Here is a 17,118-nt window from a genome sequence, read left to right as displayed (position 1 = left end):
TTTGATATGTTGTTAAAATTTGGTTTGGTGACTACAAATTAAAGGGTAACTGAGACGGATGAAAAGTAAAGTTTTATACATACCTGGGGGCTTCCTCCAGCCCCCTTCAGGCTAATCAGTCCCTCACTGTCCTCCACCACCCGGATCTTCTGCTATGAGTCCTGGTAATTCAGCCAGTCAGCGCTGTCCGGCCGCATGCCGCTCCCACAGCCAGGAACATTCTGCACCTGTGCAATAGTGCTGCACAGGTGAAGTATGCTCCTGGCGGCGGAGTGTGTGCATGCGCACTACGCCTGACTGGCTCAAGTACCTGGACTCATAGCAGAAGATCCAGGTGATGGAGGAGGACAACGAGGGACTGATTATCCTAAGGGCGGCTGGAGGAAGCCCCAGGTATGTATAAAACTTTAATTTCATCTGTCTCAGGTTTACTTTGTTACACAGTAGTACTATACTCTACATATGCACTCCCCACAGAGCTACAGGGAATCCACTGAGAATGCTGTGCACATTGAACACAGAGGTGTTGTCTGTTTACAATCTCCTCATTCCCCTGCAGAGTACCTGCACATCATTCTTACATGTACCCACACTTACATTGCCTAGGGCCTAATAGATGTTTTTTGTTCCGGTTTGTACCTTTTACAAGTACTCTTACCAAGGACTAGTTTTAGTCTAAAGGGAATAAATATAGTAGTCTACATATTCTTCTCACTTCAGTTGTCTTGTAAAATTCCTAAGCGTTGGCAGTTAAGAGACGAATTTCATGTTACATACTTTTAATCAACAAAATTGTAATATGCAAATTAGAGGAGTCGGAGTCGTGGAGTCGGAGTCGGTGGAATCCTAAACTGAGGAGTCGGAGTCGGTGGATTTTTGGACCGACTCCACAGCCCTGTATTGTAGGACATTAGACTATGACTATGGAAGGATTAAAGTGTGAGCTCCTCTGAGGACAGTCAGTGACATGACTGTACTTTGTAAAGTGCTTCAGAAAATGTCACGGTTATATAAATACATAATAATAATATGGTAGGACATTAGACTATTGTAGGGATTAGAGTGTGAGCTCCTCTGAGGACAGTCAGTGACAAGACTATGAACTCTGTAATGTGCTGCAGAAGGTGTCAGTGCTATATAAATACATAATAGTAATATGGTAGGACACTAGACTGACTATGGCAGGATTAGAGTGTGAGCTCCTCTGAGGACAGTCAGTGACATGAATGGTTATCCTCCGTACACAGCAGAGGAGCAGGCTCGGCATTCAGCACAGTACAATGCGCAGTGTTCTCGGCGTTGCGCGACGTGTACAGTGTGAGAGTAATAGCAGTAATAGCAGGAAGCGTCGATGATCCGTCACACCGGGCTGTTTATTTGTTGGGAAAGAGCCGTTTCTTCCCACACCAGGCTGGACTCGGGGCTTTGGGAAGAACAGAGAATGTGAAAGGAGATAATATTGGAAATAATACTGGAAACAGGATGCATTGTGAGATATGCATTAGAAGGAAAAAGGCTCACAACAGGAAATATCTCCCTGTGAACAGGCTCCCCCTGCGTTCTCATGCCAGGAGCTGGCACAGCACACCATGCATGTCAGCGACCTGTGGGTACTGCAGAGCATGCTGGGACATGTAGTTCCCGGACAGTCAGAAGCCTACAGCTTGCTTATAAAGAGGAGACCTGCGCTCTTGCCCAGCTTGTAAACATTGTGGACGGTTTGGAATCAGCTGATTGAGCTGAATAAAGGAAGCAGTGAGGCTGCTGCTGCTGCTGCCTGAGGACATTTGGCGTTCATGCAGCATAGATACAGTACACAATGAGGAAGCCATATCTGCCATTAGGAGTGCTTCCTGCTCAGCAGTGCTGTACGGTGATCACCTTGTACAGCAGAAGGATCAGCACACACAGTAATATGTTGCAAAACGGAGCGCTTTTAATACAAAAACGTTTCCAAAAATGCACTTCGTGTACAACAAGGACCAGCTACATGAGTGCACATTTATTGGCTTGAAGACGGGCTGCTGCCCGAAACAGCATTAGGCCAGTGTCTGTCGCCATGCTTTGAGACACATCTTTTCTGGGAAGTGTGGATCGTGGACTCTACTCCAGGGTTGCTCAAATCCGAATTCGGGAGATCCCCGGATAGTTCTATCTGGGGATCTCGCGGGGGGGAGGGGGGTAAGCTTACCTGTCTGACCTCTTCTTCGGTCCGTCGCTGGCACCTCCCACGATGCGACCCACGCGCATCACGTGACTCCAAACACTTCCTCCTTCAACCCGGAAGGAGGAAGTGTTTGGAGTCACGTGACCGGCGAGTGGACTGCATTGTGGGAGGCACCAGGGATGGACCGAAGAAGACGTCACACAGGTAAGCTTGACCCCTCCCTCCCGCCCCTCCCCGCACAGCTTTACTGGGAGACATCCAGATAGAACTATCTGGGTATCTCCCGAATTCGGATTTGAGCAACCCTACTCCACTTCCTCACGGGCTCTTTATGCAAGTTGGCCAGCAGGCATTTGATGGACTTTGGGTGTCTTTGGCGCCTATCTACTGCAAGTAAGCTGGTCCTTGTTGTACACGAAGTGCATTTTTGGAAACTTTTTTGTATTAAAAGAGCTTCAAGTTTTGCAACATATTACTGAGTGTGCTGATACTTCTGCTGTACAAATTGTCGATTGCCACCTGCTGCTCTGGTGGTTGGATCATTGCACCTAACATTAGACTAGGGAGTGCAGCCAGATACTACTACTTTACTGTACAGTGATCACCAACATTTCCCCCCAAAGCTTCACGGCCTGCGTAGTAAATGATTTATGCATTTGGTTTTTCACTGCTTTTCCATTTTCATTATTTCCTTTTAAACAATGCAGATTGCCTGGCTGTTCTGCCGACCCTCTGCGGATTCTCTCTGTAAAGCTCTGTACTCACCACCGACGAGTACAGTGACGTCCCCTTGACGACAGTTGTCCAGCGACACCTCTACCAGCCGGCGGGTATGCACAACGTTATACGGCGTTACAAGTCAGGCGCGAACAAGAATTCAAGCAGTCACGGTACTTTGCGTGGAAGTAGTAGGGGATTAGCTGCATGCTTGTTTGAGGTGTCTGATTCAGACACTACTGCAGCCAAAAAGATAAGCAGGACTGCCAGGAAACTGGTATTGTTAAAAAGGGAAATAAAATGTGGCAGCCCCCATATCACCATCACTTTAAATTCCCTTTAAACAACTAATTTTGCAGATCTATCGAAAAGAATATTCCACCATGCCCCATGTGGGATTCGATCAAAATAGATTAAATCGAGATTTGTTGAAAGAAAAATCATTTAATAACTTGTATTTTACCATTTTGTCATATAAATGTAAAACCGATTTGTTGTATCACCGATGGTAGTCTTTACTGTTCAGAGGTGCTCACAAGCAAATGTCTACCAGAGAGTCCAACACTAATGTCCCTATCATAGTGCTAAATAGGAACTTCAACTCAGGATTAAACTTTATTCCAATCGGTAACCAATATCCTCTTTCCTACAAGATATCTTAAAGCGGATCAGAGATGAAAAAGGAACTATAACAAGTAACACTTTTTTTTTTTTTTTTTTTTAACCTCAGATCATTCACCTGCCCGACCAATAAATACATAACTTCACTGCCATGCTCCTGGGTCGGGCTAAGCTGTCATCGGTTATCAGTATAAAAGGAAGGAAGGAAGGGGGGTTATTTTGCATTTTATCAAACTATTTATTACAAATCTTTATTAAACCATATAAAGCTATACTACTTCCTACATTTTCTACCCTACCCCAACTTCCTCTCATCTTGCAACTTGACATCAATCAGCTTACAACACCCATCATCCGTTCTCCATATATTCTCCATACATTCTCCATTTGAAAACACCCTTGGCCCTCATCACATACACCCTGTTCTTACTTCCTACTACTCTTGCCTAAGCAATAAGCATCTCCGACCAGTATATTCGCCATTTGTTTAGAGCGCTATCTTGAGTATCTTCTTCTTCCCATTCCTCCAATTCTAAAAAAATTTCCATCTCCCCTATCCAGTCCGCCAAAATAGGAGCCTCTGCCTCTTTCTACTTGTATGCTATTAATTTTTTTGCCACTACCGCAGCTGGATAGGTCAAATTCTGGACTTCCCCCGTCCCAAAGATAACCTTTTGTTCTGTAAATCTGTAGATATTTTGCTTCCCCCTAAGTAACTTGTCTATATATCTTATCTAAAGTTTAGATAGTTTACACAGCAAATCTAGCTGCAAATGGCTTCAACAGTATATGATTATTCCTTCCTGTGATACAATGAGAGTGGCCATGTTCTGCTTGTCACATTACACAGGTAAGCTGATCTGCATCTCCAGCCCTCAGCCTGTGAAATCTCCACTCCCATCTCCTCCTTCCCTCTGCCTCTGAAATCTCTGGCTATTAACCTCCTCCTCCTGCCCAGACTGAGCTCCCATAAGCCCTTGCTACAGTGCCTAGGCACTGGAAGAGCTGTGGGCGAGGCTTGTTTAGTTTATAGGGAATTAGAGTATTAAAAAAAAGTATTTGGCTTGAGGAATGCCCTATAAACTATATGAAAGGAACACAACTATGCAATGTGTAAAAGTTTATCTCGGATCCACTTTAACTTTTTCTCTAATGCTAGATACACACAATACCATTTTCTGGCAGGTTTAACTGCCAGATCGATTTTTCTGATCTGAATTTTAATCGATTTTCTGTTCGATTTCCATAAAAGTGAACGGAATTTGAATGGAAAAAAATGATCGAAATTCAGATTGGACATGTTGGGAAAAAAAAAATCAATCTGGCGGGTAAATCTGCCAGAAAATTGCATCGTGTGTATCTAGCATAATAGATCACCAGGGACATCTATATGGCTGATACTGTGGTGAAACCACTCCCACAGGGTGATGTCAATGCCATGGCCTTGACAGTTTCCTATCTGTAAACCTCACTGCATTGTGGGAAATTCTCCTCCCACCAGGGGCGCAACTAGAAATCACTGGCCCCCCCCTGCAAATCTTTGGATGGGGCCCCTCCCCCTGCACACTCAATAGGGACTGTCTATAAATCTTTGTCTACATAACTTTGTATGATTCCTTTTCAGTGGCTGAGCAGATGCAGTCATTAGAACAATTGTGCAGAGAGCAGAAAGGTTTTTCTCTCCTTGCCCTTATTTGTCAGTCTCTCAGGACAGGACCCCTGAGGCTTCTGGGCCCCCCTGCAGCTGCATCCCTTGCAGGGTCTATTGTTACGCCCCTGCCTCCCACTCAGAGCATTCTGGGGGACCAGAGGAGCTGCACCTGACAGGACTAAAGATGTTGTCACCTGTAATACATTTCAGAAAAGAATACTGTAAAAAAAAAAAAAAAAGCGATTGTATTAATTATGTTATTTTCACTGCAGTTCCCTTCTTGCAGCTGTTAAAAACAGAGTAACAGATCAGAAGATCATTACGAGTATTTACAAGTATCAAAAAGTGCTTCAGTTTTGCAATAAGCTTCACTTCAGGGCTTTATTAAGGTGCAGTAAAACTAGGCAGCTGCCTAGGGCATCTTGTGCAAAAGGGGGCACCACAGACTCTCTCAGGAACAGATTTATTTCCTGATTATACATGGCTGCAGGTTGGACAAAGCAATGGGTTGAAAGGGTGCACTAAAATATAGGTCAGAAAGGTCACAGGGTTCCCTAGAACAACAATCTAGCCAAGTCATTTGACCTAATTCTGCTCCCTGGATTATCACAGCACACCCGTGACCTGATTATCATAACAAAGTGACAGCCAGGTGCCAATCATGTGCTAATTAAATCCTTAATTGTTTCACATTTATTGTTGATTGTCTCATCAACTCCGGAATCCATAATTGAGGACGCAGTTTTGTTAATCAAGTAATCAGAATCCATATTTTACGCATAAAGTGTATCCGAGGTGAACCGAAGTTTAAAATAAAGATACTTACCTGAGAGGAAGAAAGGCTCTGGATCCCGCAGAGGCTTCCCGCGTGCTCCTGGCACCCACCATTGCCACGCGTGGACCCTCCGAAGCAAATCCAGCAAGTGCTTGTTGGACCATGCTCCTCCTCCTTGTGGACAAGTAGGGCTGCACCTGCACAGTATGCCATAGCTCCTCCTCCTCATGGGCAAGTATGGCTGCAGCTGCACAGTAGGCTGTAGCTCCTCCTCCTCATGGACAACTATGGCTGCAGCTGCACAGTAAGCTGTAGCTCCTCTTCCTCATGGACAACTATGGCTGCAGCTGCACAGTAAGCTGTAGCTCCTCCTCCTCATAGGCAAGTATGGCTGCAGCTGCACAGTAGGCTGTAGCTCCTCCTCCTCATGGGCAAGTATGGCTGCAGCTGCAAAGTAAGCTGTAGCTCCTCCTCCTTATAGACAACTATGGCTGCAGCTGCACAGTAAGCTGTAGCTCCTCCTCCTCATGGGCAAGTATGGCTGCAGCTGCACAGTAAGCTGTAGCTCCTCCTTCTCATGGGCAAGTATGGCTGCAGCTGCACAGTAGGCTGTAGCTCCTCCTCCTTGTGGACAAGTACGGCTGCGCCTGCACAGTATGCTGTAGCTCCTCCTCATGGGCAAGTATGGCTGCGCCTGCACAGTATGGCTCGTGCTACTGTGCAGGCGTGGCCAGACTTATGTGCAGCACAGCCTTGCTCGTGCGTGAACAGGACTATGGGCTCGATATTAAGGAGGGCCCTGGGCAGGCATGGTGGTCTGGAGGAGGACATGGGGATCCAGAGGCTTGCCTTTTCTTAGATATCAGTTTATGACCGTCTCGGGATCACTTTAATACAGCCCAGAAACACGAGAAGATAATCAAGAGGTTATAGGAACACACTGAATACTACTTACCAATAACAGAGCCATTGAGAAAAAGTGCAACTCCTAGGAGGACCCCGATACACAGGGCGAGGATGAAGGGCCGCCGGCGGCCCCATTTAAGCGTGCAGCGGTCACTGGCAGAGCCAATGAGAGGAGTAAATATTAAACCAAGGATAGGGCTCAGGAACCAGGTCAAGCTGTAGTACTGTTCAGGAAGACCTGGGGAAGAGAGAGAGACAGAGACACTATTATTTATTCATATAGCGGCAACATCTTCTCCATAGAGCTGTACATAGTACAAAACAAATATTGAGAAGCATAGATGCATGAGAAGTTATGTTCTGTAAAATCCAGCAATACATAAACATGCATAGTGGATGTGTGGTGTGAAACGTCACCAATACTGGTACATGCTCATCTGATAGATTACAGCAGAATAGGGAACACTAGGAGGTCCCTGCCCTTCTACAATCTAGAGCAGTGGCCTCAAACTAAGGGCCGTGGGCCGAATGTGGCCCCTGAGGCTTTTTTACCAGCCCTCCACACACAAAATGTATTACTTATAGATGCGGTCAGCTACATCTTTAAATATTGGTGGTCCGCATATAGAATAGCAGTGCTGGCACCACCCATCCACATGGAAGCCAGAAAGCAGTAATTTGTTGGTTTCCAATCAAATTCCCCATCAGGTGACACTGCTGTCCAATTGGACTGCAGGTTGTCACCTGGGTATGCTTCACTGTCTGGCCCGCAAAGACTTCTACATAATGTTATGTATACTCCGGCCCCCCAGTAGTCTGAAGTATGCCGCCCTCAACCCAAAACGTTTGGGGACACCTGGTCTAGAGGGTAGTGGGTTGGGGACATTAATGAATTTTGGCACCCAGGCTGCAATCTGAATTCCCTAAGGCACTTTATTGACCTGAGGAAGTGGGCAGAGACCCGAGAAACTCGTTGTCTTTTTTTAATTGTGCTTTAATAAACCTTACCTGATCTAACCCCTTGTTTTTCTGGGTTGATTCATCTGGAGAGGTAAAATACGTGATGTATTTATACCTTTATAACGTATACTCTGGGCAATGAAGAAGGTCGCCTCCACCATTCTTCACTGCCCTCTACATCTCCTTCGGAGCTGTCCTTCTCACTAGTGTGATGCCATCCACAGCTAGTAAGAACCCCGGGAGAGTGACCACCTGGTTCTGGCAGGACCTGGAGGCGATAGACGGTGGTTGTGTCACATGACTCGGGGAGAGAAGACACAGAAAGGAGTCGTCCCACGGCGTGGAAGAAAGCCACCGGAGGACGCATGCTGGTGGAAGTGTCGAGAGTTCTGCTGTAAACACCTGGGGGGGGGGGGGGGGGGGCAGTGTGATGGGGTGCAGATGGGGGGGGGGGGGGGGGGAAGAGGTGGCAGCTCCACAAATTTTCAATTGATTTCAACCTGCAATTGATTGAAAATTGCAGGTATGTGGGCAGACGATAGTTCCCGCTCTGATCAGATCTGATCGTCGGTCTGTTGGCTGTCTATAAGTGTATGGCCAGCTCTCTGTAGTGGACCGTCAGGTGTTGGAATGCAGGAGATGAATGACTCGGGGCAGATGATCCTGATTGTTGATCTGATGGTTATCTATAGTGTATGGCCTGCTCTCTGTAGTAGCCCCCCCCCCCCCCCCTCCGGTTTGGCCCCTCCTTGGTGCTGGAATGCCGGATGAATGACTCGGGGGCAGATGATGGTGTAAACAAGCGTGATAGTGACTCCCCCCCCGCAGGAAGCCATTCACAGCATAAGCCAGCCGTGTATCCAGCGTACAATGCAGCAAAGCTGGGCTGAGAGCACAGAGCTCCACATCCTACGCTGGGCCGGAGCGTCCAATTGTGTGCGGCTTCCAGGAAATTCGACATCCACAGCCGCTGGATTATCCCGATTTATTTAGCAGTAAAAAGGATGCAGGATAAGAAGAAAGCTTTTTCATTGTACGGGCGTGAATGAGCGCGGGCCGCGATACATGAATGGGCTCGGAGAATGCACTGATCAGCTGGCCAGCGTCACTCGCTGGGTCCTGCATACCTTCCCTGCCGTCACCCGGCTGCTATGCCCGCTGTCATCACATTGTGCAAATCCCGGTGACCTGGCCAGAGAGGTATTCCAAGGTGACGCAACCGCAGCACAGTGCACTGGCCGGGGGCTGAGAGACCGCGGGAACCAGCTATACAACCAGATTCCCTCCCAACCCCCAAATTCATCTCTCCTAGTCTGGTGTAGTCAGTGGCAGAACTTTGATTAGACAATGGCCTCAATTCACTAAGCTTATCTCCTGTCTTTAATAACATTTCTAGAGTGATCACCATGGTGATGAGGCATGAAGTATTCAGGAAACATTTTACCTCAGGCAAACCTAAAGTTAACTCTTCTGTCTTTAAGTTAACTCTTCAATCCTTAAAATAACTCCAGAGTTAAAGACTGTTTATTAACTGCTTGTGAAAATAACTACAGAGGAGGTAAATTAAGGAACGTAGAGATAAGATAACTCTTTCACTGTGTGGAGGTAAGTTTTCTCTTGCCTTATTATCTCCAGCATGATCTTAGTGAATTGAGGCCATTGTCAAAGGAAGCCACGTGAGTCACGCGGCAAAATCTAGGGAGCAGCGTTTGGACAAAAGTTTAGACCACATGGCACCTGCCTCCTCTCCACTCACCCGCCCGCACACTACCCTCCTCATCCACACATCCCCATTCTCATTTGACCGATGGCACCTCGCACCCTTCCCTTTGATGTTATAAGCAGGTGAGGTGTCGATACAGGTCTCTTATCGAGGCATGCTATGGTAAAACAATCACCAGCGAGATATCACCATGGCCAGTAGGGAAGCTTCGGCATGCGACCTATCAGGTGCCCCAGATCGGCCAATCACATCCGGCTGCTGGTCCTTTTGCTAACTGGCGCCGATGGCCTTGCAGGTGGCCCCATCATTGGGAAAATTACTGTACTCGATCAGTAGCAGTGACATCTGCTGGTGGGGGGTTGAAAGACACCCTCTAAAGTTTTCTTTAGGAAGCTGAAAGTCTAGAACCAACCCTGAATACAACCCTTTAAGTTTGCCAGGTCAGGTTGTTCACTGTCTACTTCTTGCACCAGATGCTTCCATAGCCATGCGCTGCAATCTTCTTACAAAGTTCAGGTGGCCATATACACCACTCCATGTGGCCAACAAATAGTTCCCCCTCAGACCATTATCAGATCAAAGTGGGATCTATCTGATTGAATCCCTCCATACACTGTACACATATGTTCAATAGAACTCCGCAAGTAATCAATTACAAATGTGTGAACTGTTCCTGCCGGGTCCCGACCCACCATCTTTGTTGTCACCTTTAGTCTCTGCCCCGCCCTCTTGGGGGTAGGAACAGCAAAAAGATGCTAAACTAGGCAGCACCATTCTCACCCACCTAGCTTTATTGGGCCACACAACCAAAATTGTAAGCTGCGCAGCTACATTTTCGAAAATGGAACAGCTATAGAAATCGAATTTCAATTATCCAGCTACAGAATCCTGCAGTTCAAATATACTAGTCGCAGCCGAATTTGCTAACTTCCCATCTACTCCTCCAGTCAGATGACGCATACTGTCTAGCTGGAGAAAAGACAGCATGAGTCACCATAAGGGAGGGAAATGAGAACTGACCAGGGTTGGAATCAGCAAGCAAGCTTGAGTGACCTGCAGGATGTTTTCATATGGCTGGATACAAGCATTTCCAGGTACAAAACAGCATTAACCAATTATGCACACAGCTATTTAAGGTTACATAGGGTTACCTTAGAAGATATTTACAACAATGAACGAGATGTGAACAATATGTAATAAGCTGAGGCATGCTATGACATTACAGGCCTCTAGGCTATCGGCGACCTGAAGTTACATTTGTGCGATTGTTTACACCGCAGAAGACAATGACCCCCAGTGACCTCGCACGGCAGACACCAGAAGAGAGAAGTGAAACATGGAAGACAGCAGGAATTGGGCAACACAGCAGAGTCATATGAGAACGCAGTCATGTGACAAAGGAAGGATCCAAACTGCAGTGTGAGCAACATGCAAAGAATACGTCACATTATCCAATAAATGGCGTGACAGGGAGCCTTAATTACAGATACCTACCAGTGTCTTACAGGTGCACTTAAAGTGTGCTTAATGTTTCACAATGATGCTTCCATCAAGACTGTCATATACTTGCATTACTGGTCTAAGCCCTGCTTTAAATGGTGGCAAAGTACTGGCATGTCACTCGCTGTTCACATTAACAAATTACTCATCACTAACTCATGCTCCTTGTACTCCGTGTGTCGTGTGTATGGAAGTGCTAGATGTTATTCCTACTGAATGGCTAATCAAATAGGACTTCACAGAGTCCTCCCCTAAAGAGGACCTGTAACCAAGGATTGCACTTCATCCCAATCAGTAGCGGATACCCCCTTTCCCATGCAAAATCTGTATATTTTCTCAAATAGATCATCAGGGACATCTGTATGGCTGATATTGTGGTGAAACCCCTCCCACAGTGTGATGTCATGACCATGGTCCTAACAGTTTGCTGTCTGTGAACCCCGTTGCATTGTGGGAAAGAACAGTCAACGTAAAAGTAAGTGTTAGGCCACTTTCACATTGGCATGTTTTCGTTGCGTTGCCCATTTTTAACACAGGGTGGTGCTAAAGCAATGAAAGTCTATGGGACATTTCATATCGGATGCAATGCAACAATGGTATCCAATTTGACGCTAGGTCAACAGCACGTTATGGGACAGCATCTGCGGTAACACACGTTAATCCAATAATAATCCAAACATTTGTATAGCGCAATTCTCCTGTCGGACTCAAAGCGCCCAAGAGCTGCAGCCACTGGGACGCACAGGCCAATCCTAAGTGTTAGGGAGTCTTGCCTAATGACTCCTTACTGAATAGGTGCTGACCCCAGCCAGAATTTACACCCTTGCCTCCTATGTCAAAGGCAATGCCCTCAACCAGTACACTATCCAGCCACTAAAGCATGTGTGTGGAGGATGTGGGCATCGATTCCACTACCTCTGGTATGCTAAGGGGGCGCTCTACAATCTGAGCTAATACCCATCCGTTGACCGGAAATCATGTCAATCAAGTCAATGGTGCTGCTGATATTTTAAACTATTTCGCATTAGTGTTGCGGTGCGCATGCACGGACGCCAATTTAATCTGGCTCTGTGACGGCGAATCTGCAGTGCGTATTCCCGCCACAGGAAGTGAGCAGTATTGAGCCTCACTTAAGGGGCCCATACACTGGTCGATTTCAGCCTTCGATCGATTCTATGGAATCAATCGATCGGAAATCAATTTTATCAAAATCTATTGATCGATTTGTGGCAGATTTCGATCGCTTTGATCTGACCGTATGGAAAATCTATGTCAATCTGCTGCTGGCCCACAGAGTTGCATTGGATCTAGTGGTCCATTAATGCATTTAGATGGATTTCCAATAGATTTCATCCTGAAATCTATTGGAAATCTGTTCCTAGTGTGTGGCACACATCAGATAGATTCCTGTCAGATTTGACTTGACAGACATCTGACAAATTTATCTGATGGTCGAATCTGCTGCAAATCTATAAGTGTATGGCCACCTATGGTGCGTTTTGCTGCCGAGAATTACATTAACGCTCATTAACAGGCGCATCTAGGAAGCTTGTTTTTTTTGCGGTTCGATGCGATCCAATCACAATGGAAACACTGGTTGCCGAAGTGAAACCGGCCTCCAGAGCAAACTACAACACACCTTGTATAATCCGGAATCACATTATATTTTTTCCTACAAACCTTTCCCTTTTCCTAATGCAACCTGAGTGAATCACAGCTCTGATAGGCAGATAATCGCCAGCTCTCTTGCCGATGGCTCCTATCAGACTCGGAGAAAAACATATGTAGCCGGAGTCGCCCTTTAAAGCCATTGACTGAAGTTGCGCTTCAAAGACTGGGAAAACAATCCAAAAACAATGGGCATTATTTGTATCTGAAGCTCGCTCCTGTCCGCCTCAATGAAACAATAACCGCTCTATGAATCTAAATCCGATCAAGCAATCATTTTATCTCAGAACAGAATTAGAATTCCTGCCTCTGCAGACGCATTTTCCCATGACTGCTGTGAGGCCGTTCCTCTTTCTACTTCCAGCCAAGTCTGCTCTCCATTCCTTCACCTTCCAGTGAGAAAGCGGAACCAGGGCAGCCCAGGAACAAACAACACGGCTTAGTTTCACGCTTGTTGACAACATTCCATAGGAAACGCTATTATTTTGAGACTTATCACACGGCACTGGAAACAAATATCGCCGAGCGCTCCGCTGGCACCGCTGATCCTGTTTACCTGGTCTCCGGTCACACTTCCCCTCTGACGACACAATTCATGAAATGCGGAGAAAAATAGGACGCGGTCAGTGGACATTACGCGGCGAGTCCAGCAGCCACTGAGACTGGACCGGCGCGGCGATTCCCAGAGAACTCCAAACAAACAGGACACCGCGCGTAGTAAATACATTCCTGCTTATTTTTTTTCCCTCCAGTGAAAAAGCAGCTAACAATAGTGAGATCTGGCCGAGTCGTGTTTCACAGGAAGTGTGGGTTGTGTCACAGCCAGTCTCAAGGTTGTGTGAGGTCAGGGGGTACGGTGGAAACATTTCTCACGTGCAGAAGGTGCCTTCGCTACCTCCACAGCAGATTTCCTGGAGGACGCCGGTTAGATTTCCCAAAATCCAGAATGATAAGCTAACCTTCCACATACTGGCCTTTAAAAAAAGTTCCATACTTACCACAGTATGAGGAAAGCCTCTCGATCATCCAGGGCTGTGGAGTCAAAGTTGAGGAGTCAGAGTCAGTTTTGGGTCGGAGTTTAAGTCTGATGATTTTTCTACCCATTCAATATCCCTGCAAGGGCTGTGGAGTCGGAGTAATTTTGGGTACCTGGAATCGGAGTTGGTGGTTTCTCAAACTGAGGAGTCTAAAACTGGCCACTAACAATCCAATTTCTAGCGAAAAATCGTTAGAGCGATCAGAAATTCTGATCGGATTGGTTAAGAATAACCTAAGTTGATGGGCACAATCAATTATGAACGATTATAAAAATAGTCGTCCGATTAGATTTTTGTCAAACCAAAATTTGGATTTTCTTGATTGGTTGTGATAGATAGGAATAAAAGATTGGTTCGTTGATGGTGTAGTGAGCGATTTTCCTTCTGATCAGAATTTCTGATCGCTCGAACGATTTTTCGCTAGAAATTGGACCATTAGTGGCCACCTTAAGTTGGATGATTTTTGTACTGACTCCACAGCCCTGCCAAAGGGCTTGTGCAATGATTCCCCATGAAAGTGTTCACATCTGAGTGGCTCAATTCCGATCCGCTCAGCAGAGTGCTGCCTGTACCATTTTCAGGGCGATTTGCCTATAATGGAAGATATAGGGAAAAATCGAAAAAGCGCTTAGTACAGCGCTTTCCTGAATAAATACATGGTATTTTTTCATTATTGGGTGAAAGAGTTCACTTTCTGACTGACGACAGGAAATGAAAAAACGAATAGCTCTGCAAAAGCGCTTAGAAAAGCTCTTTACAAAAAATAGGTAACGCCAGTTACAAAAAAATTGCGCACAAAATCACAAGCCGCTGGCGTCAGCAATTGCATTTTATGAAGTGAACAAGGCCTGACTGGGTTAGTTTTCTGTCATTAATATACACGGAAACGTCAGGCTTGACCCTGTAAATCTCCTGCTACCGTCTGATTAAATTTGCACATGTTTCTCCATCCTACATGGGATCAGTCTCATGAGACTAATCTCAGCAATCTCCCGCAACAGCCATATTTTTTTCCTCGGCAGGTTTTGAAAAGCTCCCATCATTCCCCTGGCATATAATAAGCCGCGTTGCGCTGAAGAAGACGAGTCCCGGGATATAGGAAGTAAACACGCCGCAGGTATGAGAGGACGGGCGCGGCGACGCTTGCATCCCGCAGCTAATAAATCCAGCTACACGAGCCGCTCAAATTGTTCCCCCCGAATCCCTCACCGCAGACGGGACCAGAAGACGTTACAGGAATCAGAATGATGACATTACGGAGGAAGATTAACCGTGCGTCCTTGTGGAATGACAACATTTACTGCAGTGCCATCATGTGACGTCTCATCAAGTAAACAAGGACATCTGGGGTCACCGCACCCCTAGAAAGCCAATCCACAGGGAAAAGGAAACGCCAACCGCAAAATGCAGCTGTTAATGCAGATAAACTGTTAGGGCCCTCGTCACACCGGAGAGCCTTTTTGGGGTCATTTAAAGAGAAACCGCGACCAAGAATTGAACTTCATCCCAATCAGTAGCTGATACCCCCTTTCCCATGAGAAATCTATTCCTTTTCACAAACGGATCATTAGGGGGCGCTGTATGATTGATATTGGGGTGAAACCCCTCCCACAAGAAACTCTGAGGACCATGGTACTCCTGGCAGTTTCCTGTCTGTGAACCTTGTTGCATTGTGGGAAATAGCGGTTTACAGCTGTCTCCAACTGCCAAAAAAGCATGCAGCAGCTACATCACCTGCCAGCAATAAAAATGTCACCATGTGATAAATGTCACAATGTAAATCAGGGAGAGGAAAGATTTTACAATGGGCAAACACCGACTAAATCATGTATACTCTAAGTTTTATTTATTTATAATGCATCCATTGACTTGCATTAAAATCGCAGCAAAATAGCCTTGATCGCAATCGTTCAAAAACAATCGCGATTGTGGTAATTTTGACGTAATTTCAGTCAGTGGGAACATTTGAAAAAATTAAAACGACCCTAAAAGAGCGCTCTCAGGAGTGTCTCCAGCCTTAAGGTGGCCACACACCACACAATTAAAAAGATCCAATTTTCCACTAATTTCAGTAATTTTGATCGGTTGTCCCGAAAAATTGAGAGCTTTTCTTTTTTTTCGATCGATAAAAACGATCAAATTTCCCTTTTTTTATTTTTAGAGATTGGACATGTTGGAAATGTCAGACCAACTTTATGAAGAATTGCATGGTGTGTGATGGACTGTCAATTACTTGATGTACAGTTCCAATCAATTTTTTCTGAGCTTTCAATTATTTTATTCATGATTGGGGAAAAACTGAACATAGGTGTGTGGTACATTGGTCAGATTTTTGAATTGTTACAATCAGTCATAAAAGTTGATTGCTATTCTTGAATTGAACAGATATTTAAAAAAATTGTATGGTGTGTGGCCACCTTTAGTCTATTTCCAAATGCTATTTTATTATTACTGCTGTAATTTTGGATATATAGATACCAGTCAGCCTCCCTACTCACTTAGAAACTGCTGCTCAGGAAATGCTTTTGACATAAAACTGTCAAAATAGTGTGCAAGTGAGCAGGGAGGCTGGCTGCCATCTTATAATGCTGCTCAGGGAATGCTTTTGAAAATAAAAATAAAAAACCTGAGAATCCCCCATGAGGAGATTGACTAGTCCAAAATCTGTCGGTTCTGTCAGATTTTAACTGGAGTGGTCTTTTAATTATTGAGTCAGTGTTTGCTCATTAGACAAGCTTCCCTCACCCCGATTTACAGGTGATCTCTGCAGAATATGTGTTTATTTAGAGTTCTAAAGCCAGTAGAAAATATACCTGGTCTCCCAGAATGCACTATTGGGGGAGGGGAGAATTACACACATCTAATCAGCATAGGCTGTGACATCACTGGGAGGGCGGGGGCTACATACAATATACAGCAATATATAGATATAGGGAGGGTTTCTGATGTTGAAACCAGGCCAATTACCGTAGAAGTGTGTATCCGCAATCATTTACTGCATTCTGCTATATGTCACTACAGGGCCTGTATATTTCAAATTGACCATAGTATGCTTTAGGGCTGGAACACACTAGAACTTTTTTTGAGCATTTAGGGATCGCTTTAAAAATCTCTAGTGATTTCCCTAAATGCTCTGCCAATGTAAATAAATGTAACAAATTAGTAGCGACATGCGCAATCGCATGACATGCAGCATTTTGGGAGCGTTTGCGCTTCAATGTAAAGTATTGAAGCACTGGAAAATTGCGTATGAATCGCTACACATAGCGATTTGAGGGAGATTTAAAATGACTGCAAACCGTAAAAAAAAAAAAGTTGAAACAACCAATCAGAATTAGGCAATCACAATCCGTGGAAAAAAAAAAGCTTACACTGTTTAAAATCGCTCCCAAA

At 45.4% G+C, this 17,118-nt stretch overlaps 1 protein-coding gene across 2 annotated transcripts in view; it reads right to left on the bottom strand.

The window, feature by feature from the left end:
- Window positions 1-17,118, bottom strand: part of SLC45A4 (solute carrier family 45 member 4) — a 192,058-nt gene that overhangs the window by 22,501 nt on the left and 152,439 nt on the right. For both annotated transcript variants that reach the window (XM_068238089.1, XM_068238090.1), the window contains exon 3: window positions 6,887-7,075. In XM_068238089.1, coding sequence (XP_068094190.1) covers window positions 6,887-7,075 — 189 coding nt within the window. The remainder of the gene's footprint in view (window positions 1-6,886; window positions 7,076-17,118) is intronic.

Source organism: Hyperolius riggenbachi, chromosome 5, assembly GCF_040937935.1.
Source record: "Hyperolius riggenbachi isolate aHypRig1 chromosome 5, aHypRig1.pri, whole genome shotgun sequence".
Classification (NCBI taxonomy): Eukaryota; Metazoa; Chordata; class Amphibia; order Anura; family Hyperoliidae; genus Hyperolius; species Hyperolius riggenbachi.
Note: the sequence above shows the minus strand (reverse complement) of the source record. Positions and strands in the feature narration are given on the sequence as shown.